At 47.0% G+C, this 25,735-nt stretch overlaps 1 protein-coding gene across 5 annotated transcripts in view; it reads left to right on the top strand.

The window, feature by feature from the left end:
• Window positions 1–5,058: 5,058 nt before the first annotated feature.
• The window catches only part of LOC307091601 (NACHT, LRR and PYD domains-containing protein 3-like), a 53,406-nt gene continuing 32,729 nt past the window's right edge, over window positions 5,059–25,735 (top strand). For 3 of the 5 annotated variants that reach the window (XM_079759236.1, XM_079759234.1, XM_079759232.1), the window contains exons 1-7: window positions 5,059–5,205; window positions 6,241–6,360; window positions 6,631–6,697; window positions 6,849–7,077; window positions 8,805–10,620; window positions 11,894–12,067; window positions 12,842–13,015. In XM_079759236.1, coding sequence (XP_079615362.1) covers window positions 6,293–6,360; window positions 6,631–6,697; window positions 6,849–7,077; window positions 8,805–10,620; window positions 11,894–12,067; window positions 12,842–13,015 — 2,528 coding nt within the window. In that variant the 5' untranslated portion in view covers window positions 5,059–5,205; window positions 6,241–6,292. Of the gene's footprint in view, window positions 5,206–6,240; window positions 6,361–6,630; window positions 6,698–6,848; window positions 7,078–8,804; window positions 10,621–11,029; window positions 11,204–11,893; window positions 12,068–12,841; window positions 13,016–25,735 lie in introns of all 5 variants that reach the window. The other 2 variants (XM_079759228.1, XM_079759235.1) reach the window with 2 other exon arrangements.

Genomic DNA, 25,735 nt, shown 5'->3' with positions numbered 1-25,735 from the left:
AGCAGTCAATAAACATAAACAAAGTCACAAAATTCACTTGTTTTTTCTTTGTGTGAAGAGTACCTTATTTTTTTCTTAAAGGTCCTATAAGCTTTACATTTAGTAGAAGAAAATTCAATAAATGTCCATTTTTGTTGAAATAATTTTCTTCTTAATTTCTTTCTTCTTAAACCGTTACAGATGAATATGAATGTTCTTAGTGAAGATGAATCGTTCCTTTCCAGTCAATTAAATGTTCCATACCTTTAATGTCTGACCGTCACACCAAACCTTTAAGCCAGCTGCATGATGACTTAAAGTCCCTTTGTCTAGAAGACCCGTAGAATGGAGCCGAGTTGCTCCCTACATGAGGTGTCGGCCGTGGGACATCTATCCCCAGTCTCCCCTAGTCGTGCTGCAACCTGGGTCCGTGGTTCGTCTTCGTAGACCTCTCCTCTCTGGCAGCGTGGTGGCAGGGTTGATGAAGGGTCTAGCTCTTACTGTAGCATTCCCAGCTGGACTTTATTCAGACTTTAATTAGCGATGCACTCCATAAAGATGACTGATGGCCCATGGTGCGGTATCAACCATTTATTTTCACACATCCACACCACAGATACACCGTAAGAGCTGAAAGCAAATAAAAAGGCACAATCATGCACTCTTAATATGACCATGCTTTCCCCACAGCTAGCTACCACCACGAGGTGAATAGCACTAGCTAGCATTAGCTAACTCCAAAAATGCATACTCTTACACATATATCAAAAACAAAACGTAACAGAACTTAATTCCACAGTTTATCAACACACATACCTGTTCGCCTTCCAGCTAGGTGCTATTAAAAGGATGAACAATGCTTCATATGTTTTGTGAACAGTTCTAAGCATGAACAAACGTGTTCACCTCTTAAACCTTCCTTTCCGTCTGAGTCGTGCACCGAGAGACGGCAGGTAAACGTCTCTGTGGCCTTTCAAAATAAAGGTCACACAACAAGGTGCAAGTAAAATTCGCTATGAATATTAATCAGAAACATATTTAGGGCACCATACAAATTTGAATGAACAAATGTGATATCCAAGGCACTATAAACCAATCTCAATAATAGAAAATATGATAAAACAAAATTATATGGGTCATTTACAGGGGGGGAGTCGGCCGTAGCAAGGGTCAGGTCTCTCAGGTCACTCTTTCCTTTGCTGTGACCCTTAGGTGTTGGAGTGTTCCCCGCTCTGGGAGGGTTGAAGATGGGGCCGCCAGGGAAGGCCGGAGCAGCTTGCTGCCGCTCTAGGAGCCTCGATGGAGAGGGGTCATTTAGCTGGAGGGTGTCTCTCTCTCTCTTTGTGTGTTTGTAGTCTTCAGTGTGTACACACTTAAATGCTGAACACGCAGATGTTGGGGTACGCACCAACCGGTCGAAGCAACCGGGAGAAGCGGGATCAGGGTAGAGGGCCAGACAAACTCTTGTCACACCAAAAACCAGGTTGAATAAAGGTAAGCTAACTGATACTTCAAGAGCAGTTAGAAAAAGTATTTAATAGGGTTAAAACAATAGGCAAAAAGGCCCAAGCCAAGCAGGCGAAAATAAAAATAAGCTAAAAACAAATTGGATACCAGCTCCGTCTGTTTGATTAACCAATGGGTATGCTCCAAATCCCTCACCAGGGTATGAGCCAATCGGGAGAGGAGGAGGGGCAGGAGGAATGGAAAGTTACCAGGAGTGGGAGTGGCTCAACAGGCAACCAATCAAAACCAGAAATCATGGGGACGGGCGGAGGGGATGCATTTATAATGAAGCATAAAGTCATAGGTTATAGCTAGGCCCTGGCAAGGTTAGGCTAGAGGAGGTGCTCAAACCTATATACCAACTAGTGGCACAAGAGGAGAGAGAATGGCACGGGCACAAGCAGGTATAATACAAAATTAACTTTAGCTAAAATAAATGCAAAAAAACAAAATAAATGTATAAGAGCGGTGGGGGGCCGAGGTGGTTAACAGGGAGTGTAGTGTGGTGATGGAGGATGAAGTCAGTCGCCTGCCATAGCCTGGTGGGCCCGCCTGAAGGCTCTGTCATGAGCCTCATCGTTGAAAGGCCCTAAACCAGTGCTGAGATCCAGTAGGATCCCAGCATAGTGTTCTTCCTCACAAGATATGTAACCAGCCCAGTACCGTGAATGTCGAATCATGGATCAAATGTCCGAAAAGGACCGAACGGAATCTTTTCCAGCGGGGAACAGAAGCTGCTTGTGGAGGTCTATGAGGAGTACAAGCATATAATAACTCAAAAGGGGACCACCATAACCATTCATAAATACAGGGAGGATATCTTGCAAAAAATCGCCGATCGGTTGCGGGTCGGACTTGCACCCGGTCGTCTGGGGTTCAATCCCCACGCAATTAGTAGTTTAGGAAGGATTACTGGAGAAATCAAAGAACTTTTCGTGCCATTTTTTTCTATTTCTTTAAATATTCTAAATTGACTGACCCAGTGCTTAATTTGTAAAATGGGAGGTCCCGGAACGCAGAGGGGGGTTGGATCCGGTGACTTAGTACGGGGGTTAGAGGTAATGGAACAAAAACATATACACTGCCTAGTAGGGTTGTGCCGATGGACGACGTCATCTTCCGTCGTGATGGCTGACTGACATCAGGATGGAGGGCCACCATCGTGATGGCACGCCCTCTGTCAGACACAAACTAAACCTAGTCTCTTATATAGTTAACCTAAATACTTTGTAGGGAGTGCTCTGTAAATTTAATTGAGAATATTACTGATGCATATGCATGCTATTTTATATACGGCAGCCTTTGCCAGAGACGTGATGTAGTCTTCCGTGATCTGAACGCATTTCTCGAGGCGGATTACACAGTGCCATGTCGCCAAACTATGACTTTGCGGCTGGAGAAAATGTACAGCGAAGCAGCAGCCTCCCTCCGTGAGATCCTGTCCTTAGCGGAGAAAGTCGCCATCACCACGGATGCTTGGAAAGCGTTGATTACGGAGTCGTGCGTGACCGTGACTTTTTTACCAACTTGGTTGTGCAGAGTGTGACCCTGCTTCCTGCCGACCCGCTCAATAAAGAGACGCACACTGCGGGAAACATGAATTTTCGTTTCTAAATATAAACAAAAATATCTGTTTTAGTGAGTGTATGTTCAATTAAACGGTTTTATATCTTAGACAAATTCCGTTGCAAAGAGGAGGCGCGCAGGATTAATATCATAATTAAAAAGAGTTAGTCAGCCAATGCTGACACATTTAGCCTATTGTAAATTGACATGAGCTATTGTAAACGTTCACAATCCTGCTCTGGGATATATAATTTATCATAATTTCTATTAACTTGTGCGTGGCGCACATGTAGTCATGCATGGTAACCGTTTTTTCCTCTCGCGGCGAATTTCAGAAGTGTCGGGCGTGGTTTGTTGGCCCGCAGCTTTTCAGTGCGTCAACAGATCTCTGACACTTTCAAAATACGTTAAATCTTAATAAACAACATGAAATTCTTGGGATTTGTTCTGTAAATGTTTTTTTTTCTTTTTTTATGTGAGGTACCGGATCTGCCCAAATAAGTACCGGAACACAGGGAGGGCAAACTTAAGAGGTCTGGGATCTTGTACTGGCAGGATCCGGCTCAAATGAACCACTGGACTGACCGTAGTATTTATCTCAACAGAGGTGGTCTTGGCAGCCTGCCGAGAAACTCACATGAATAGAATTTATGTGGCTGACAATTTCCCATGCAGCAGTATCTTTGTCATTGTGACAAAGGCTTCACTACAGGAACATTAATATTAACATTAACATTACTATGGGTTTTTGCAAGTTATATTTTGTTCCTAGGGATATTGTTAGACATATTTATTATGTAAAAAGTCAATTGTTAGGCCTAATTTCTCTGATATAAAGGAAATTACAAAAGTAACTCAACACCAAGAATTCAACGACGTACTCAGGACTTGAACTCGAAAAACCCGCTCTACAGGGCAAATGCTAGACCACTCACTCTACTGCTGGTTGATAAATTCTATAGAATACATACATTTGTATAAAAATGTCTTGAGAAAATATCCACGATAACAATAGATAGCAATTCATTTAATTATTTTATTTGCATCATTTAATCTTAGACAGTGAAAATATACGCTGTTTGTACTTAATATATGTACATTTATGACAAAATCGTGAGGACTAGGCTTGGCGGAACCTTCTGATGATACACTTGTTTCCGACAGATGGACTTCTCTGAAACACCGCTCCAGAAAGTCTGACAGTTGGCCTGGTACCGAGCAGGTTAGTTTGGTCGGATAAATTGCACTGGTTACTTAGCGGAGATTCCCTTAAGTCAGGTTCATGGAACGCAACTCTAGCTGGAAGTAGCAAGGCTAAGCGAAATAAGACCGGCTTTGCCTTTAGCTTGGTTGATGGAAAACCCCTCTGGATCGGTCCAGGGCATGTGGCGCACTTCCAGCCTAAACAACCCTGAGTGTGAACATCCGAACGGTCTTTATCGTGTTTTGGGGACATCAGGTGGTCACTGGGGGTCACTGCAGTGGAAACTAATTACAGTAGTACTTAACGTTTAACTGGATTGGATTTGAATTAAAGTCACAATGTGGCATTTCAACTTGCTTGTGGCTCAAAATATCTGGGATATATCTATATTCAATCACAATATATAACTGACACACCAGAAATGCAGAATATACTAGTTCACTGACCCTGCTGCTGTCTGTGTTCTCCCTATCCCCCTCCTTCTCTACTTCTGCTGTTCTCTCTCTCTCTCTCTCTCTCTCTCTCTCTCTCTCTCTCTCTCTCTCTCTCTCTCTCTCTCTCTCTCTCTCTTCTCTCTCTCTCTCTCTCTCTCTCTCTCTCTTGCGCTCTCTCTCGGTTCCTCAAGTACTTCCCCTTCCAACAGTTCGGTGTGTGTGTGTGTGTGCGTGCGCGTGTGTGTGTGTGTGTGCGCGCGTGCACACTGCACAAACACACACACATTCATTTTCCCAGAAAACATGTGACATGGGCTGAGAGGTCGGTTCAGCTAAGTTACTTCCTCATCTGAACGGTTCGTCGCAGCGAGGAGCTGTTCTTTCTCCGCTTTGAAAACCTTTCACCTGTGTTTTATAAACACTTTAACCTCCCTTTCTTCCCTTACATTTATACTTTTATAACTTTTTACCGTATGGGACTGAACGTATTTTCCTCCATCAGTCTATTGAGAAAAGGTAAGTATTGATTAGAGATGATGATTTGGGCTGTAGTCTTAAATTCAACCATCTCTCTGACCAATCGATTGGTCTATGGTGAAAAGATGATTATAAAACAATGCGCACGTTATCTCTAGATCAACATAATCTACCACAGTGCGTTCTACTCTACCTGCAAGCCTCAATATCACATAAGGGCTGTTTGAAGGTCAGTGGGTTTCAGACCCCCTCTCGGTCCGAGTCCACTCGGTTAGAGCAGAGGTTCAATATGAAGCAGACAGAGGACGAGCCACGGAGCATCGGCCAGCGTCGTTTATAGACGACACAACCCAAGAATTGATTTGAGCTTTTATCTGTGTGTAATATAATGGGGCCCACTGGCTGCTGCTGGGATTCGTGCCAAGAAGCCAATTCTGATGTGTTCCCACTCAAAGCCTAGTGAGCGTTAAATATGAAGGGAGATGAAGAATCACAGACATATTAAGAAAAAAGTACTCATGCCTTACCATTTTTGCTGATCTGCCCACAAACTTACTCTACACTTTGCATACTTTTTTGTTGTCCTTTTTAACCAAATGCTGCCACATCGATGACTTTGTTGGAATCAATGAGTTAGTAGCGGAGTAAAGGTTCAGTAAGTTAGGACTAGCGGTCTTCCTTAGCTGCCAGTTCAACGTTGAGAAACCCAGGGGTTTGACCTCTTGTCTTAAAAGCCTTATAGTTTATTTAACAATATGATTATTAAAACAGAAACTACGGAGCCTTCAAACAAATTTTTATTCATAATTCATGTTATTTCTCACACGATATAGCCCTTCTCAAATATGAAACACATCGGTCTGCATTTGTCCCTCCCAGCCCTAAAATAATGGATTAAGAAGCTCTTTGTTCTTATGAAAGGAACACCAGCCATTGTCCGACCAAAGAGAATTTGGTCCAACAAGTGAATATTGATTAACCAATCAACCAACTGACCAGAATTTGACAGCCCTAGAGATCATATAGGTACAGCTTCTATGAAACATCCATAAATCCTGGTTCTTGTTTTTCTAGAAGAGTCCAGCCGCAGCAGAGAGCAGACTCCCCTGGACCCAGCTGTGACTCCATGAAGAGTGACTGGTCTATGGCTCACCCTGACGAGTTTAAAGATGGAAATCAGTCTATTGAGAAGAGGTGAGGATTCATCAGAGATCATAAAGATACAGCTACTATCAAACGTCCATAAATCCTGGTTCTTGTTTTTCTAAAAGCGTCCAGCAGGAGCGAGCAGGCTCTTGTTATCAGACTTTACTGGCACTGATGTTTCCAAGGCAGGAAGAATTAAAGTGTGTGTGTGTGTGTGTGTGTGTGTGTGTGTGTGTGTGTGTGTGTGTGTGTGTGTGTGTGTGTGTGTGTGTGTGTGTGTGTGTGTGTGTGTGTGTGTGTGCGCGTGATCCCCCACAGACACCAGAAGAGGTCAAAGGTTACCAGTGCTCAGTCTCTACAGCAGCATCAAACAGAGCTGATCATGGTGTGTAAATGTCCACCAAGACGTTTAACTTCAGCTCTCCGTGGACATTAGAAAGCATCTCTTGTCCAGCGGGACGTGGATCCAGGACAGATGCTTCTGATGTCTCAGTTAGTTCAGAGTAAAGTTCTCCTTGATGTTTGTTCTGTTCCAGAGGGCTGAGGAGAACGCACATGCTTTCCTAGACAAGGAGCTGAAGAAGCTCTGGAGGGATCTCTTCTCAGATTACCCACAATGCTCAGAGGGTCAGAGAGTGGAGGAGGAGGAGGTGGATGGTAAGAAGGAGGAGCAGAGGAGGCGCGCCATAGAGGGAGTGGTGGACATCACAAAGCTCTGCCTGATGGAGATGAACCAGGAGGAACTGGCCGACACACTGGGGGGCGGTAAGAGACTCTTATCTTGAAAACAGATAAGAAATACACATTTTGATGAGCAGTAGGAGATTATTATTTGTTCTCTTCAGACTAAATTACATAGTGTGAGACTTATACATTTCATACTTCTATGTGGAGACAATCTTTCCTCTTTGAGTTTTTCCTCTTTCAATTTTTCCTTCTTTGTTAAATGGTTTGATCCAGTATGTGGGGTAATGGTGGGGGTCTCAGGTTAAAGAATGTTAAACATCATCATTACCAGCACCAAATCCCCCGACCACATCACCCCCATTCTCGTCCAACTACACTGGCTCAGTGTCCAACACCGGATTGACCTTAAAACCCTTCTGCTCACCGACAAAGCCCTCCACAACGTGGCCCCCACTTATCTCCCCGACCTCCTCCAGGAGGACAGGCCCTGCCGCTCCCTTCGTCATCCTCAGCTGGTCTTCACGGTCCAGACCTCCCGCCTCAGCACCGTGGGTGCAAGGGCTCTCAGCACCTGGGTGCTAGGGCTCTCAGCACCGTGGGTGCTAGGGCTCTCAGCACCGTGGGTGCTAGGGCTCTCAGCACCGTGGGTGCTAGGGCTCTCAGCACCGTGGGTGCTAGGGCTCTGACCTGAACTGAAAGACACGCCCTGACAACATTCAAACTCTCCTCAAAACACATGTGTTCCCACTGGCCTGCTCGCTATAATGACCCCCTACCGTGGGTTCCCCTCGTATCCCCGTTGTGCTGCTGTTCTTACCCCCTCCTACCTGGGTCTCCTCACTGCTGTTCTTACCCCCTCCTACCTGGGTCTCCTCACTGTTCTTACCCCCTCCTACCTGGGTCTCCTCACTGTTCTTACCCCCTCCTACCTGGGTCTCCTCACTGTTCTTACCCCCTCCTACCTGGGTCTCCTCACTGTTCTTACCCCCTCCTACCTGGGTCTCCTCACTGTTCTTACCCCCTCCTACCTGGGTCTCCTCACTGTTCTTACCCCCTCCTACCTGGGTCTCCTCACTGTTCTTACCCCCTCCTACTTGGGTCTTATGTCTTGTTTTGATCATGCTGTTGGCGATGCAGCTCCTGCTGTTCTTGACCCTAGATTGTTTTATGAATTGTAAGGGGACCTTGGGTGTCATGAAAGGTGCCTTGAAATAAAATGTTATTTAATGTAATTATTATTATTATTATTATTATTAATAATATTAAACATAAACTGCAGATCAACAGCAGAATAACTCTGTGGAAGAGATGCAACACTATCTTGTTATATCAGCATGTCATTTTACACCAATTCACTATCATTATTATTATCATTTGACCAATCATATTGCTGTGGAAAAAACAAAGTCCTGAACATTTTGAATCCGTAACACACAATCTTTGTCACGACCAGCTTCTCCGACCACAAGTTATGAAGCCACATTAACATTAAACATTATACTGCTGACCAACAGCAGAATAACTCAGTGGAAGTGATGAAACCCTGTCTTGTTGTATCAGCTTAGCAAATCACTTTACACTGATTCACTATCATTATTACTATCATTAGAACAATCATATTGCTGTGGAAATAATAGTCCTTAACATCTTGAATCTGTAACATGCAGTCCTTCACAACCAGCTTTTCCGACCACAAGTAATGAAGCCACTAAATATCATGACGTTGGAAATTTAACAGGAAATATTGACCTGGCCCCACTGATCACCATCCACTAACTGATGTCATCTGTTGTTTTCTAATTTAGGATCTGATGCTGTCAATTGCCAAAATAAAATCAAGGCTCATTTGAAGAAGAAGTTCAGGTGTGTGTTTGAGGGAATCGCTAAAGCAGGAAAGCGAACAGATCTGAACGACTTCTACACAGAGCTCTTCATCACAGAGAGAGGCAGTGGAGAGGTCAACAAGGAACATGAGGTCAGACTGATTGAAACAGCTTCCAGGAAACCAGCCAAGGAAGAAACACCAATCAGATGTGAAGACATCTTTAAACCCTTACCTGGACACGATCAACCAATAAGAACAATGATGACAACTGGAGTGGCCGGCATTGGTAAAACCGTCTTAACACACAAGTTCACTCTGGACTGGGCTGAAGGCAAAACCAACCAGGACATACACTATACATTTCTCCTCACTTTCAGAGAGCTGAATTTACTGCAAGGGAAAGAGTTTAGCTTGGTGGAACTTCTTCATCACCTCTTTAGTGAGACCAAAGAAGCAGGAGTCTGCAGATTCGACCAGTTCCAAGTTGTCTTCATCTTGGATGGTCTGGATGAGTGTCGACATCCTCTGGGCTTCCAGAACAACCCGATATGGAATGATGTCACAAAGTCCACCTCGGTGGACGTGCTGCTGACAAACCTCATCAGGGGCGACCTGCTTCCCTCCGCTCGCATCTGGATAACCACACGCCCTGCGGCAGCAAATCAGATCCCTGCTGAGTGTGTTGACATGGTGACAGAGGTGAGGGGGTTCACCGACCAACAGAAGGAGGAATACTTCAGGAAGAGATTCAGAGAGGAGACCCTGGCCAGCACAATCATCTCCCACGTCAAGAAATCACGAAGCCTCCACATCATGTGTCATATCCCAGTCTTCTGTTGGATCACTGCTACAGTTCTGGAGGACATCTTCAAAAAATCCCAGATCGAAGAGATGCCCAAGACCGTGACTCAGATGTACAGCCACTTCCTGAGGGTTCAGTCCATACAGGGGGACAGGAAGTACCATAGGAGGGCTGAAACAGATCCAGACTGGAGTTCAGAGAGCAAGGAGATCATTGTTTCTCTTGGAAAACTTGCTTTTAACCAGCTGGAGAAAGGGAACCTGATCTTCTACGAGGCAGATATGGCAGAGTGTGACATCGATATCAGAGCAGCCTCAGTGTACTCAGGAGTGTTCACCCAGATCTTTAAAGAGGAGTGTGGGCTGTACCAGGACAAAGTGTTCTGCTTTGTCCATCTGAGCATCCAGGAGTTTCTGGCTGCCCTTTATGTCTTTCTGTCCTTCATCGATACTGGTGTCAATCTGCTCTCAAACTCCTGGAAAGATCAACTCCTCCTCTACCAGAGTGCTGTGGACAAGGCCTTACAGAGTGAGAACGGACACCTGGACTTGTTCCTCCGCTTCCTCCTGGGCCTCTCTCTGGAGACCAATCAGATTGTCCTACGAGGTCTGCTGGGACAGAAAAAAAGATCAGTGACCACTCAGATTAAAACAGGTCTGATGCGACTGACAGGAAGTAGCTCACAGACCAATAAGGGAACAGTGTCTTACATCAAGGAGAAGATAAAAGGAGATCTATCTCCAGAGAGAAGCATCAATCTGTTCCACTGTCTGAATGAACTGAACGACTGTTCTCTAGTGAAGGAGATCCAACAGTACCTGACATCAGGAAGTCTCTCCGGAGAATCTCTCTCTCCTGCTCAGTGGTCAGCTCTGGTCTTCATCTTACTGACATCAGAAGAGGAGATGGACGTGTTTGACCTGAAAAAATACTCTGCTTCAGAAGATGGTCTTCTGAGGCTGCTGCCAGTGGTCAAAGCCTCCAAAACATCTCTGTAGGTTCCCTAATAACATGTATTACAAAAGACACTACACAATATAAATAAAACTGGAATATAAGGTTAAAATAATATGAAAAAGATCCCATAGGTTCATAACAATATATCATAACAGAATAAACGTATTAGTTATAATAATATACAAAACATCTCTGTAGGTGTCCTATTAACTTGTAATGAATTGTAATGTATTACAATTCACATAAGAGAATATTCAGAACAATAGAATATAGGAGTATTCATTTTCAACATTTTCAATCTCAACTAAACAACAATTTAACATTTATACATCTAATTATTTAGTATTTTTTGTTTAACCAATAACATTCCTTCATTATTTAATAACTTAAAGATGTATGTTATTTTAATCACAGTTTCTAACCTGTCCTCTTTATTTTGTGTGAAGGATGAAGGGCTGTGATCTGTCAGAGAGATGCTGTGAAGCTCTGGCCTCAGTTCTCAGCTCCAACTCCTCTAGTCTGAGAGAGCTGGACCTGAGTACCAATGATCTGCAGGATTCAGGAGTGAAGCTGCTCTCTGCTGGACTGGGGAGTCCACACTGTACACTGGAAACTCTCAGGTCCGTTTTACCCAATGGTCAAACAGTTACACCACAAGGTTTAATATCAGAAGACATTTAACAGATTTACATCCATAAAAGTGCACACGTAAAGTGAAGCAGCACGCAACTGACAACCCCAAGCGCACAAATAATGTCTTAGTTCTCGTGCTCGCAAAGTGTTTTCCTGATCGCTATGGTATTTATTCTCCTCAAAACACAATATACATAATATTGGAATAAAACTTCTAATTATATACAAAACATCGCTTTACATGAACTAGTAACATGTATTACAATACAATACATAATATGCATAATACTGCAACAAAAAGTAATACTAATATGCAGAACGATTTTCAAACACTGCAAAGCAAATGGACTGCATTTACATAGCGCTTTTGTAACTATTGACACACACACACACGCACGCACGCACGCACGCACGCACGCACGCACGCACGCACGCACGCACGCACGCACACACACACACACCGAAGTCAACCATGCAAGGCGACAGCCAGCTCGTCGGGAGCAGTTAGGGTCAGGTGCCTTGCTCAAGCACACCTTGCCTCTTCACAACAACTTTCATTTAGTTATACATTTTACACCCAATATTGAATAACCACAATTTCTTCATTATGTAATAAGTTGAAGATGTAAGTTATTTTAATCACAGTTCCTAACCTGTCCTCTTTATTTTGTGTGAAGGCTGAAGGGCTGTGATCTGTCAGAGAGATGCTGTGAAGCTCTGGCCTCAGTTCTCAGCTCCAACTCCTCTAGTCTGAGAGAGCTGGACCTGAGTACCAATGATCTGCAGGATTCAGGAGTGAAGCTGCTCTCTGCTGGACTGGGGAGTCCACACTGTACACTGGAAACTCTCAGGTCAGTTTTCAGCCTCTTCAAACTGGGTCTTGGTGTTGTTTAATATGCAAGTCTGGCCCGCTGATGTGAGGGTTAGGGGTTGACCTGTTAACTACTAGTATGTTATGTCTGTTATATGTTATGTAGCTCTGGCCAGCTGATGTGAGGGTTAGGGGTTGACCTGTTAACTACTAGTATGTTATGTTTGTTATATGTGATGTAACTCTGGTCAGCAGATGTGAGCTGAGGAGTTGTCATTAGTGTAGACATGGGGATGAGGCTTTAGCTGTGCTGTGATCTGAATATAATGTACACCTCACCATAGAACATCACTGGCCGTGGTAAAGTGAATCATATTGAACATTAAAGATGGACTTTATTAACTTCACATTAGTTTGGTGTAGTGCTGCTCATGTCCGATGCCTTTCTGTTGCTCTTTTGCCTGCTGACAAAACTCTCCCTGGTTCTACACAATGTTAGAACCTGTGAAGAAACGGTCTCAGCGTACCAAACACAGCGGACTTCTCCTGACTCTAACCAAACAATATCTCATTGAGTTGTAGCTATTGAGAAAGGAGCATTTGCTTATGATCCTGTTTCACATCCAAGTGAAGGAAGTTCTGATGTCTGTGATGATGTCATCTCCCCACTTCCTCTTCCTGTTCTCCTTGTCCTCCAAATGGAATGAATACACTTTATAAATGTGGTTACTTTAGTATGAACTGCTCTCAACTAGAATAAATATAATAAAGTGTGTGTGTGTGTGTGTGTGTGTGTGTGTGTGTGTGTGTGTAGTTTGTCTGGCTGCCTGGTCACACAGGAAGGCTGTTCTTCTCTGGCCTCAGCTCTGAGCTCCAACCCCTCCCATCTGAGAGAGCTGGACCTGAGCTACAATCACCCAGGAGACTCTGGAGCTGCGCTGCTCTCTGCTGGACTGGAGGATCCACGCTGGAGACTGGACACTCTCAGGTATGGAGAGGACAGCTCACCACTCAGGGACAAAGTCTCCTACGAGGATTCAAGCCACTGCCAGATGAAGTGGTTTGAAGAGGCAGCTGTAACTCACGTTGTGTACAATGTATGAGACGGCCGATGATGAAGGTGAATGTTTCAACATGCTGCTCTCACTTTGTTTCCCCCCCAGTGTGGAGCACGGTGGAGTGTGGAGGCTGAAACCAGTTCCACAGAGATGTGAGTGTCTGTTTGATTCATCACATCACACACTCACTACTGAGATGGAAAGTCCATCCACACAGCAGGAAGTGAGATCAGATCCTACTGGGAATGAGGATGATGGCTGACATGATGTATCTTCCATATATTAATACTGTCCAATCATCATGAAGATAACATCTGGGCTCGGGGGAGGGGGAGGGGAAGGGGGGGTGTAGGTGGAGTCTGAAGCAATAGCGTTACTATAACATCACATGACCCCCCCCCCCCCTCACATGTCATGTTCAGGAGAACAGTACCAGTGATGATGATGAGGATGAAGAGCGGTTCAGCAGCTCATCATGTCTGGTTCTCCCTCAGATGCCTGTGAACTCACCCTGGACCCCAACACGGCCCACAGACGACTCTCTCTGTCTGAGGACAACAGGAAGGTGACGTGGGTTAGAGAGGACCAGCCGTATCCGGATCACCCAGAGAGATTTGACTCCCCGCTCCAGGTGTTGGGTAGAGAGGCTCTGACTGGCCGCTGTTACTGGGAGGTAGAGTGGGAAGGATGGGTTGAGATAGGAGTGACATACAGAGGAATCACAAGGAGAAGACGGGGTGGTGACAGCGGGCTTGGAGTGAACAACAAGTCCTGGAGTCTTGATTGTGATGATGATGGTTACTCTGCCGTGTACAACGGTACAGTAACAGTCCTCCCTCTCCCCCCCGCTGGCTCCACCAGAGTAGGAGTGTATCTGGACCGGCCTGCTGGCTCTCTGTCCTTCTACAGAGTGTCCCCAGGTGGAGGAGGGTCCTCAGACACACTGACACACCTCCACACCTTCTGGTCCTCCTTCACCCAGGAGGACCTCCTCCCTGGGGTCGGGGTATGGCAGAGGGGGACCCCAGGGGGAGGGAGGAGGGGGAGCTCAGTGACTCTGTGTCGGTTGTAGAAGAAAAAAAAGCGGGCGCGGGGGAGGAGGACCGTCGGCTGCAGTGCTGCAGTACAAACACACACACACACACACACACACACTGAGAGGACTGATGACTCAGTGTCTCTGTTGCAGTTATAGTCTCTCTCTCTCCCTCTCTCTCTCTCTCTCTCTCTCTCTCTCTCTCCCTGTATCTGTCTCTCGCTCTCTCCCTGTATCTGTCTCTCTTTCTCTTTCTTTCCCCCTCTCTCTCTCTCTCTCTCTCTCCCTGTCTCTCTCCCTGTATATCTCTCTCTCTCTCTCTCCCTGTCTCTCTCTCCCTGTCTCTCTCTCCCTGTATCTCTCTCTCTCTCTCTCTCTCCCTGTCTCTCTCTCCCTGTATCTCTCTCTCTCTCTCTCTCTCTCTCTCTCTCTCTCTCTCTCTCTCTCTCTCTCTCTCTCTCTCTCTCTCTCTCTCTCTCTCTCTCTCTCTCTCTCTCTCTCTCTCTCTCTCTCTCTCTCTCTCTCTCTCCCTGTATCTCTCTCTCTCTTTTTCTTTCCCTCTCTCTCTTCTAGACAGTATAGTATGATAAACCATGAAAAGACTTTTAAGATCTCCCATAGTTAGAGAAGCACATTTATTATTTGAAATGTATATAAAATACCTATTGATGGTAAATGTTTGTATGTTTTCAGATGTCACCAGTTTTGGTCTTAAGGGCTCTGATATCATCATTTTTGTTATAACCCTGATTTACAACCTGATTTAAAGCAGATTTTATATTTTATTAATAATAACCAAAAGGTCTATGCGATAATGTTGCATGTTGTAAATTACTTTAAACTGAATCTTGATTTTTTGTGTTCTGATGGCAACCAAGCATCCACAGAACATGTTCAGTTATTAAAGATATGTGCACACCTGTTGATGCTTTGTAAAGTCTGCTGCTTCTATTGTTTTTGTCCTCCTGTTTATTGTGTACATGTAAGGGACTATTTTTCTGTTGTATTTGTTAATGAAGCATAATTGCAATAAACAACTCGGTGGATCCAAGTGAATGTTCTCGTGTGTTCAGCCGATTTTTTCTTCTTTTGTGAATAATGCTTCAATAAGTGCCTTAAGAAAAATAATATATTAATTAGGGCTGTCAAATTAACGCGTTAATTCCGATTAATTAATCACAAAAAAAATAACGCGTTCAAAAAATTAACGCAGATTAATCACGCTTCTATAGTGCCCTTTGACCCGGTGCGTCATTTGCGTTGAAACAAAATGGAGGCAGACGAGAAGACGCTGCTCGGCCCCGTGCACGGAAAGTTCAAGTTTAAACTCCCAGACGGAACTGCAGATAGGAACACCGTTATCTGCAATCTCTGTAGTAAGGAATCTTCCTATCACCGGAGTTCATCAACCCTTAAATATCACCTCAACGCAAAACGTTTGGTAGCAAGCTGGCAGGTACGAGCTGCCACCGCCCCTGAAGCTGGCGCTAGCAGCCAGCCTCGTCAAGCCACACTCGACTGAGATGCATTGAATCCTGAGTGAGATGGAAATGTTATTCATTTGATCTTAACATGCACCGTATGTTAATGAAAGACACTCATCTGCCATAATTTACTTGAATTAAATTAATTTTGAAATACCTTCTCGGAAAAATGTAAGCATGAGATTAATTTAGATTAATGAATCACAGAGCCTGTAATTAATTAGATTATGTTTTTTAATCGCTTGACAGCCCTAATATTAATCAGAAATTCTAAATAAAACCACAAATGTTTTTCCTACCTGGGTTTTGGTTGGGGGGGTTCTCAGTGTCTCTGTCGGTTGTGGAAAGAAACCACAGACAGACGGACGGACACACTCTGTCTCTCTTTCTCTCCCCGTCTCCCTCTCCCCCCCGTCTCCCCCCCCCTCTCCCTCTCCCCCCGTCTCCCTCCCCCCCCGTCTCCCTCTCTCCCCCCGTCTCCCTCCCCCCCGTCTCCCTCTCCCCCCCTCTCCCTCCCCCCCCGTCTCCCTCCCCCCCGTCTCCCTCCACCCCCCGTCTCCCTCTCCCCCCCCCCGTCTCCCTGCCCCCCGTCTCCCCCCCCCTCTCCTTCTCCCCCCCTCTCCCTCTCCCCCCGTTTCCCTCCCCCCCGTCTCCCTCCGTTTCGGTGTGCGTGTGCGTGTGTTCAGTGTGTGTGTGTGTGTGTCTATGTAAGTTCATGTGTGTGTGTGTCTATGTAAGTTCATGTGTGTGTGTGTGTGTCTATGTAAGTTCATGTGTGTGGGTGTGTGTGTGTCTATGTAAGTTCATGTGTGTGTGTGTGTGTCTATGTAAGTTCATGTGTGTGTGTGTGTGTGTGTCTATGTGAGTTCGTGTGTGTGTGTGTGTCTATGTGAGTTTGTGTGTGTGTGTGTGTGTCTATGTGAGTTCGTGTGTGTGTGCGTGTGTGTCTATGTAAGTTCATGTGTGTGGGTGTGTGTGTGTGTGTTTATGTAAGTTCATGTGTGTGTGTGTGTGTGTTTGTGTGTGTGTGTGTCTTTGAGTTCATGTGTGTGTGTGTGTGTGTCTATGTAAGTTCATGTGTGTGTGTGTGTGTCTATGTAAGTTCATGTGTGTGTGTGTGTGTGTGTGTGTCTATGTAAGTTCATGTGTGTGTGTGTGGGTGTGTGTGTGTGTCTATGTAAGTTCATGTGTGTGTGTGTGTGTGTGTGTGTCTATGTGAGTTCATGTGTGTGTGTGTGTCTATGTAAGTTCATGTGTGTGTGTGTGTGTGTCTATGTGAGTTCATGTGTGTGTGTGTGTGTGTGTGTGTCTATGTGAGTTCATGTGTGTGTGTCTGTGAGTTCATGTGTGTGTGTGTCTATGTAGTTCATGTGTGTGTGTGTGTCTATGTAAGTTCATGTGTGTGTGTGTCTATGTAAGTTCATGTGTGTGTGTGTGTCTATGTGAGTTCATGTGTGTGTGTGTGTGTGTGTGTGTGTCTATGTAAGTTCATGTGTGTGTGTGTCTATGTAAGTTCATGTGTGTGTGTGTGTCTATGTGAGTTCATGTGTGTGTGTGTGTGTCTATGTAAGTTCATGTGTGTGTGTGTGTCTAGCCCTGTAGACGGGTGGGGGGGTCTCTCTCTTCTCAGCGGCGTCCGTTGGAGGGCGGAGTCAGCAGCACTTCCAGCGCCGTGGTCGCCCTTGGCAACGCCCCTCCCCCACCCAGCAGGTGTAGGTCCCGCCCTCGGACCGCTGGACCCGGTGCCCCACCAGGGCGCCGTTGCCTAGCAACTCGTACTTCCCCGGGACGGGGGTCAGGACCCGGTGGGTGGTGAAGACCCAGGAGCCCCCCCCCCACGCAGGCTGGTGTTTTCTTCACAGTGCGCGCTGCGTCAGGTTGTCACGGACACCGAGTACTACGATGTACCACAATGTATTTATTACCAATCACTACTATTCATGAATTACCAATGTCTAGATGTTGGTTTAGTTATCACGTAGCCTGTAGCCAACCTGAATACCACTAGATCATTTGGATACCTGAACGTAGCATTCATGCTTAATGTAGGAGCCTAAATGCCTGTTTACTTTATTTAAGTTCATATTTTATGAACTTCCTTTTCAGTGGAGTTCTAATGTACCAGAGCGATGCTGTTTAGGGGTTCCATGAATCCATAATCCATAAAATCCATATTTTATGGATTTTTCAGAAGTGAAATAATATAATAGTCAATTGTGTTATTTCTGAATACATAGAATTTTATTTTGAAATTCACTTGCAATATTTTTGTTGTATGCTCACATTTAGTTACTTTATTTTGAAGTGTGAGAGGAACTTATTGGTGTTACCTACCGGTGACAGACAGTCAGGATAACAATGTGGAGCCACACAGTTTTTTGACCTCTCTTTCTATCTCTCACCACTAATCAAAACCTCATCTTGTGGAAAAGGATTTTTGTAGTTTGCGTCTGACAAGTAAACCTTTTAAACTTAATTTTTGTGGATATTGGGTGAGGTATGCATCGAGGGGAAAACGGAGCATCAATCTGGAGCTTCACTAATCGACCTATTGATCCTACACTAACAACAACACAAGCTTGGCTATAATGTGTGATTGAAACACATTGAAATTGTGTGTATAAACTTTTCAGATGCACATTTTACAGGATTAACTGAATCTTCTCTTCACTTTATCCAAGACTTTGTGTTTTATCTGACGCCACCACTGGAAGTCTGTCTTAGAGGGCTTGGAAGGTCAGGAAAAACAAAGGAAAAGTCACTAATCACTCATCACCTTTTCAAGGGAGTTCCAATATACCAGAGCGACGCTGTTTAGGGGTTTTAACTGAAGCTTGTAGATGAAAACGTCTTGGAACTAAAGGCGTTGGGTATGTTTGGTGTAATGAGCTCACAGGAGTCCCAGCGTTCTGCTCTCAGCGCTTTATTAAAACATTCCTGGACACGACGCTCGGTGATCATGAGTGATGTGATGATGAGAGTTGATCAGGAGCCCGTCCTCTGGCCGGGTCACATGGGGCTCCGGGTGGGAGGTCAGAGGTCAGAGCCCGTCCTCTGGCCTGGTCACATGGAGCTCCAGGTGGGAGGTCAGAGGTCAGAGCCCGTCCTCTGGCGGGGTCACATGGGGCTCCAGGTGGGAGGTCAGAGGTCAGAGCCCGTCCTCTGGCCGGGTCACATGGGGCTCCAGGTGGGAGGTCAGAGGTCAGAGCCCGTCCTCTGGCCGGGTCACATGGGGCTCCAGGTGGGAGGTCAGAGGTCAGAGCCCGTCCTCTGGCCGGGTCACATGGGGCTCCAGGTGGGAGGTCAGAGGTCAGAGCCCGTCCTCTGGCCGGGTCACATGGGGCTCCAGGTGGGAGGTCAGAGGTCAGAGCCCGTCCTCTGGCCGGGTCACGCGGGGCTCCAGGTGGGAGGTCAGAGGTCAGAGCCCGTCCTCTGGCCGGGTCACGCGGGGCTCCAGGTGGGAGGTCAGAGGTCAGAGCCCGTCTTCTGGCCGGGTCACATTGGGCTCCAGGTGGGAGGTCAGAGGTCAGAGCCCGTCCTCTGGCCGGGTCACACGGGGCTCCAGGGGGGAGGTCAGAGGTCAGAACATGTCCTTCCTGTATCTGTGGATCAGCTCTGAGACGTCCTCCTTACACACCTTCACCCAGCCATCCGCCTTCATGTGGTACACTACACACACACACACACACACACACACACACACACACACACACACACACACACACACACACACACACGGGCGGGATCTGAAGACCGCACATACATGCATATAAAAAAAAGTATATATATATATATATATGTATATTTATATACACATATAAACATGTGTAGAGAGAGAGACATACACAAACACATTTATCCACGCATCCAGGCCCATCCATACACATCCTCTCATAAATAGTAAATCTTGCACATGAATACAAAATATAGGAATAAAAATGAGCACACTGCAATCTGAGGAATTCATGGGTGAAAAATACAGGAACCCCTTTAATGTAACAATTTACAAATATACATATCTATAAAAACATGGTAAAAGCATGCAAGAAGTATTAAAAACACACAGGGAAAAATAAGTGCTCATTCACACATTCAAAAACCATTCACACATTCATACCATCCTTTCACATAAAAGAAGCCTCCATTGTAATAAATGGGGGAGTGAAAGAGGTGGAAGGCCTCAGTTAAATAATGATGCAGAGGAAGCACACAGTAAAGATAAAAACATGCAACATATTAAAACACACAGTGGACCCGACGCCATGCAGGGAACCCCCAAGGAGGAGTCCCAGGACCCCCCAGCGCCCCCAGCAGCGTCCCAGCGCGGCCCCTACTCCCTGATGTTCAGGCCCAAGGGGGGAAGGGTCCTAAGCTTGGCTATCCACCTATGCTCCGCCGCCTTCCTCTGTCTGTCCCACCAGCACGCCTTCATCTCCAGCCCGGTGATGAATAGTGAGGTGATGGGGTGTGTTTGGAAGTGTTGGACCGTTTGAGTGTTGAGTGTGCCTATGTGTGTAGTATATAACTGCTGTTTAAGTCTGGTGAGTATCCTGGGCTTTGTTTCGCCGACATAAATGATGTGGCATTCGGAGCATGTGATGGCGTAGATGATGTTTTTGTCCTGCATGGTGAGTTTTTGCGGAACAGGGCTGGAGGTGGAGGCGTGCTGGTTCCTGATGACTGCCAGCTGCTGAAAATGGCCTTGGTGTTCAGAGGGGGCTCGCACCAGGACATCTTGTATGTTCCGTTTTTTTAAGTAGGCCAATATTATTTTATGGTTTTGGAGTGTGGGGTTGTTGTGTTGTGCGCGTGTGAATGCGTGTTTCATTTTGGAGTGTGTGTAATGTTTGGTGTCAATGTGCTGATGAGGGGTATGATGTGTGTGTGTGGCTGCCCCCCCCCTGATCGTCTCCGCTCCTGATGTCAGGGGTCCCCTCAGGGAACCTGTCCGGGAAGACCACCTGACTCAGGGATCCAGGCCCTCCTAGTGGGGGCCCCCCTCAGTCGGCCTGTGGACGGGGGCGGACCCTAAGTCGGCCCCTCCAGTGTGGGAGGGGAGCCGGTTAAGGTGAGACGTAGAGGAGGGAAGCTGGTTAGGGTTAGGGAGGTGGTGGGGGTCCGCAGTGGAGGCCCCAGGCGGGTTAAGGTGAGACGGAGTGGGTGATGAGGGGTTAAGGTGAGACGGAGTGGGTGACGAGGGGTTAAGGTGAGACGGAGTGGGTGACGAGGGGTTAAGGTGAGACGGAGTGGGTGACGAGGGGTCAGTGACTCCAACAGGTGACTGGGGGGGCTGTCGGGGGTCTGGGTACCGGAGGAGTGCAGAGCGGACAGCCCCCAGGCCAGAATCCATGTCCATGTTGGTGTAGAATGAATCTAGATCAACTGTAAATAAAAAGGCTTGTGTGTAAACCGGTGTGTTATTCAGTGTTTGGATGAGGTGATAGCTGGGGTGTTTCTGGGAGATGGGCTTGAGGTGGTACTCTATAAACTCAGCTGCTGCAGAGGACTCGCTCCCACAGTGGGAGATGATTGGTCGCCCCGGCGGCACTAAGAAAGGGACCGTCCAGGACTCGGGCGCCTTGTGGGTCTTTGGCAGAGCATAAAACAGGCGTTCGCGTGTCTGGACCGTCTAAGTATATTTTCTGTCTATGTGTGATGTATTGCGTTGATGGAGGTCAGTAAATATATTGCGAGTTTGATGTTGTGTGGCCAATTGGAGTGAATCCTGTATGGGTCTGTAATGTAATGGATTCCCTAACTGTGTGTGTGCTTCTAAGAGGTATTGTTGTGTATCTAAGATGACTATTTTGGAGCCTTTGTCTGCAGGTTTAATGACTATGTGTTTGTAATTAGGCAGGTGTCCAGTGCTGTATATTCTTGTTCAGTAGTGTTGGGTGTTTCTAAAGTGTTGTTGAGTGGTTATGTATGGCTGTGTGTTTATTGGTACGGAGGAGTGTGGTGAGGTTCTCCGACAAGGCGCCCGGCGGTGGTTCCCAGCTGGACTGCCCCTGAAACGGTGGAATGGGCCCACCGGGACGGCCATGGAAGGGTTCTAATCATTTTAAGTGACCGGTTGTAATGGTGGACGGGGGGTGGGGATGAAACTAAGGCCCCTCTGCAGCAGCTGAGTCTCAGTTTCTGACAGATGGAAGACGGTGGATAGGTTTAAAATGTTAGAATCCTGGGGACGGGGGGGTCCCTGTTGGGACGTAGCCCCCGCCCGAAATTTAACTGAGTCAAGCGATGTTGTAGTATGTGTGATGCAGTGTCCGCTGTCCAATGTATGTGGTCGTGAGTTGTGTGGAATTCAGAGTGGTGTATTTCAAAAGGTGAGTTGTATTATGTAGTGATGAATGCATTAAGTCTTGTTAATAGGGTCTGATGTGGTGCAGCTAAATGATGCGAGAAATGAATGATGGGGACATAGAGGGTGGCCTGCGGGTTTGTCCGTCATCGACTCCAACAGGTTGTCCCTGTGGTTGATGCCCAGAGCGACCACCACAATCTTGGTGTGTGAATTGGGAGGATTTTCATCTAAGATCTGTGTGATGTGTTGGTATTTGACTCCATGATAACTGTCAATGTGGATGTCTGTGTGTGTGTGGGGAGGCATCCGACTCATGTTTGAGTCACCGATGATCACAACGGGCTTAATGGATCAAAGAGTCCAATCCCTAACTTTATGCCCTGTAGGATCGTGCCTGGTCATTTTGAATATCGTCTTGTTCGGTCGAGGCTTCGGGTCGGTGGTTACACTCGGCCGTCGGCGCTCGGGAGTGATGGTGAGGGGACTTAACGTGGCCGAATTAAGGGCGTGGCGGAGTCTAAGCTGCACAGTGCGCTGTGAGGGTGTGCTCGTGGACTGGACGGACAGCGGAGGAGACTTGGTGTCGTTAGAGGTGGCTTCAGATTGGGATTGCTTTGTGGGACATTTCCCTTTGCTTTGACCCATCATCATGGTGTTCTGTTCAGCCACCTCGTTGAGTCTCTCTGCTGTACCTGTACCAGTCCGGGTCTGTGGTGGGGGCCGCTGCTTGGTGGAATCTACAGGAGGGGGAGGAACAGAGTGAGTGGGGGGTGGACTGAGATGTAATTCTATTGAGGGGGAGACCAGGGTAACTATGTGGAGCTGCGGGGGGCTGTCTCTGGGTGGCGGTGGGTGAACGCTGTGAGGTCAACGGGCCCCTCAGTGAGTGGGGGGCCGTGTTGAGGACCTGGGCCCCCGCGGGGACCATTCTGCCGGCCGGGAGGTCTAAGGTGGGGGCTAAGGGAAGTACCGGGCGGGGGGGGGGCGTTATTAGAAGGAGGGGGGTTAAAGTGAGGCGGAGGGCTGCTGTAGAATAAGCAGGTTCTGCTTCAGCCAGTCGTCCGTGTTCTGCTCCACCCTGTGGAAGGTATGGGGGGGGGGCAGGTTTAATGGACTCTGCTCATGTGTTCCCCTGTCTAACCCTCTGATGGGGGGGTGCTGGTGGTGATGGGGGGATGACTGCTTGGTGGTGAACTGCTCGTATCGTTTTAAAGTATGTCTTGGTGATGTGGGTGAGTGGAGGTAGGGGGTGTGTGTTGGGGGCTGGTTGTCTGTGTGTGTGTGTGTGTGTGTGTGTGTCCGTGCATGTGTGTGTGTGTGTCCGTGTGTCTGTGTGTGTGTGTGCGTGTGTGTGTGTGTGTCCGTGAGTGTGTGTGTGTGCGTGTGTGTGTGTGTGTGTGTGTGTGTGTGTTTCCGTGTGTGTGTGTGTGTGTGTGTGTGTGTGTGTGTTTCCGTGTGTGCGTGTGTGTGTGTGTGTGTGTGTGTGTGTGTCCGTGTCTCCACTAGAGTGGGAACGGGGCTCATATCTAGATCCCTAGTGCAACATGGTGACCAAACAAGAATAGAAAGCCAGGCAAGGGCAACATAAAAAGGGATAAAAACAATCAGATGAATCAAAGCAGAAGAGAACAGTGGATCTGGTGATAAAAACAGGTTAAACCAGGGGGGTTAGAAGTGGGCTGCCCCCCAGCAATCGGGGGTGGTGAGTGGAGGGTCCTCAGTATGGATTGCAGTGTCTGCTGTCCAATGTATGGACAGCAGACACTCCTCCGCCTCAAACCCCAGGAAACTGTTTTCCTTGTTCTCTTCCCTCCTCAACCCTCCCTCCCCTCCTCCTCCTTCCTGCCTCACTGCTGATGACTTTGTTACCTACTTTACCCAGAAAGTAAAGGACATTAGCTCATCTTTTATCACTGCCACCATCCTCCCTCCCCCGACCCCCACCTCTGTCTTTACCCAATTCATCCCTCTCACCTCAGACGAGGTCAACAGAATTATAACATCTAACCATGCCACCACCTGCCCCCTTGACACTATCCCTTCCTCCCTCCTCCAGGCTGTGTCAAACGACATCCTGCCATTTCTAACCGCACTTATTAACTCCTCCCTCACTTCTGGCGTTGTTCCAACGTCTTTCAAGACTGCCAGAATAAAGCCTCTCCTCAAAAAACCAACGCTTGATACCACTGACATCCTGAATTACAGACCGGTATCTCTTCTTTCATTCCTCTCTAAAACATTGGAACGTGCCGTCGCTAACCAACTGTCCTCCTATCTCTCATCTAGCAACCTGCTTGACCCTCACCAGTCAGGCTTCAAAAAAGCACACTCCACTGAGACGGCTCTCCTCGCGGTGACTGAGTCCCTCCGGGCGGCCAGAGCCTCGTCCCTCTCATCGGTTCTCATTCTCCTTGACTTGTCTGCAGCATTTGACACTGTGAACCACCAGATCCTCCTCGCCACTCTCGCCGAGCTTGGCATAGCTGAATCTGCCCTTTCCTGGTTCACGTCCTACCTGATGAATCACACTTATCAGGTAACATGGAATGGCTCCTTGTCCAAACCTTGCACGCTTGATACAGGTGTCCCTCAAGGCTCGGTGCTGGGGCCTCTTCTGTTCTCCCTCTACACCAGATCTCTGGGCTGTGTAATTACATCCCACGGCTTTTCCTATCACTGCTATGCTGACGACACTCTATTTGTCTCCTTTCCCTCATCTGACAAAGCCCTGATTGCAACACGCATATCAGAATGTCTGGCAGAAGTCAACACCTGGACAACTGCCCATCACCTGAGGCTTAACCTCAACAAGACTGAGCTCCTCCTAATACCAGGGAAAGATTGCCCACACATGGACTTACTGGTCACTGTTGAGAACATCACTGTATCTCCTTCTCCAACTGCCAAAAACCTTGGTGTAGTGTTGGACAATCAGTTGTGCTGCACCGCAAACATCACTGCGGTGGCCCGGTCCTGCAGATTTGCACTTTACAACATCCGCAGGATCCGGCTCTTCCTCACAAGGGAAGCAGCTCAGCTTCTAGTCCAATCACTGGTCATCTCCCGCCTCGACTACTGCAACTCGCTCCTGGCTGGACTCCCTGCCTCTGCGATTAAACCCTTGCAGCGCATCCAGAATGCGGCAGCGCGCCTCGTGTTCAACCTACCAAAGATCTCACATGTAATAACCCCCCTCTTCCGAGACCTCCACTGGCTCCCTGTAATAGCTCGCATCAGATTCAAGATGATGGTACTGGCATACAAGGCAGTCGATGGAACTGCCCCTGCCTACCTCCAAGCATTAGTAAAGCCACACACCCCAGCTCGATCCCTCCGCTCAACTACCTCAGCTGGACGTCTGGTACCGCCATCGCTAAGAGCAAGCAAAGGTCGATCAGCAAAGTTACAACTTTTCTCTGTTTTGGGACCTCAGTGGTGGAACGAGCTCCCTACCAATGTCAGGACCGCAAAGTCGCTCACCAGCTTCCGCAAAAGACTCAAAACTCACCTGTTCAGAGTTCATCTCGACTCTGCATAGAAACCAATGCACAGCCACCATTGAATGTTGTACGTCCTGGCACTTGTACATTGCACTTATTCAAGGTGCTTAATTGTGTAGCATCTACAGTAGCTGCTATCGCTGCTTTACACGGGGAATGGGTTAGCCTAGCGATTGTAATACTTGCACTTGGTTCTATGAATGTCTTTACCGTACCGACAGCGATATATTGTTTCACTTCTTATGACAAATGTACTTATTGTAACAAATGCACTTATTGTAAGTCGCTTTGGATAAAAGCGTCTGCTAAATGCCCTAAATGTA

Source organism: Pollachius pollachius (assembly GCF_949987615.1).
Source record: "Pollachius pollachius genome assembly, contig: scaffold_32, whole genome shotgun sequence".
Classification (NCBI taxonomy): domain Eukaryota; kingdom Metazoa; phylum Chordata; class Actinopteri; order Gadiformes; family Gadidae; genus Pollachius; species Pollachius pollachius.
This window is presented reverse-complemented; position numbering and strand designations above follow the sequence as displayed.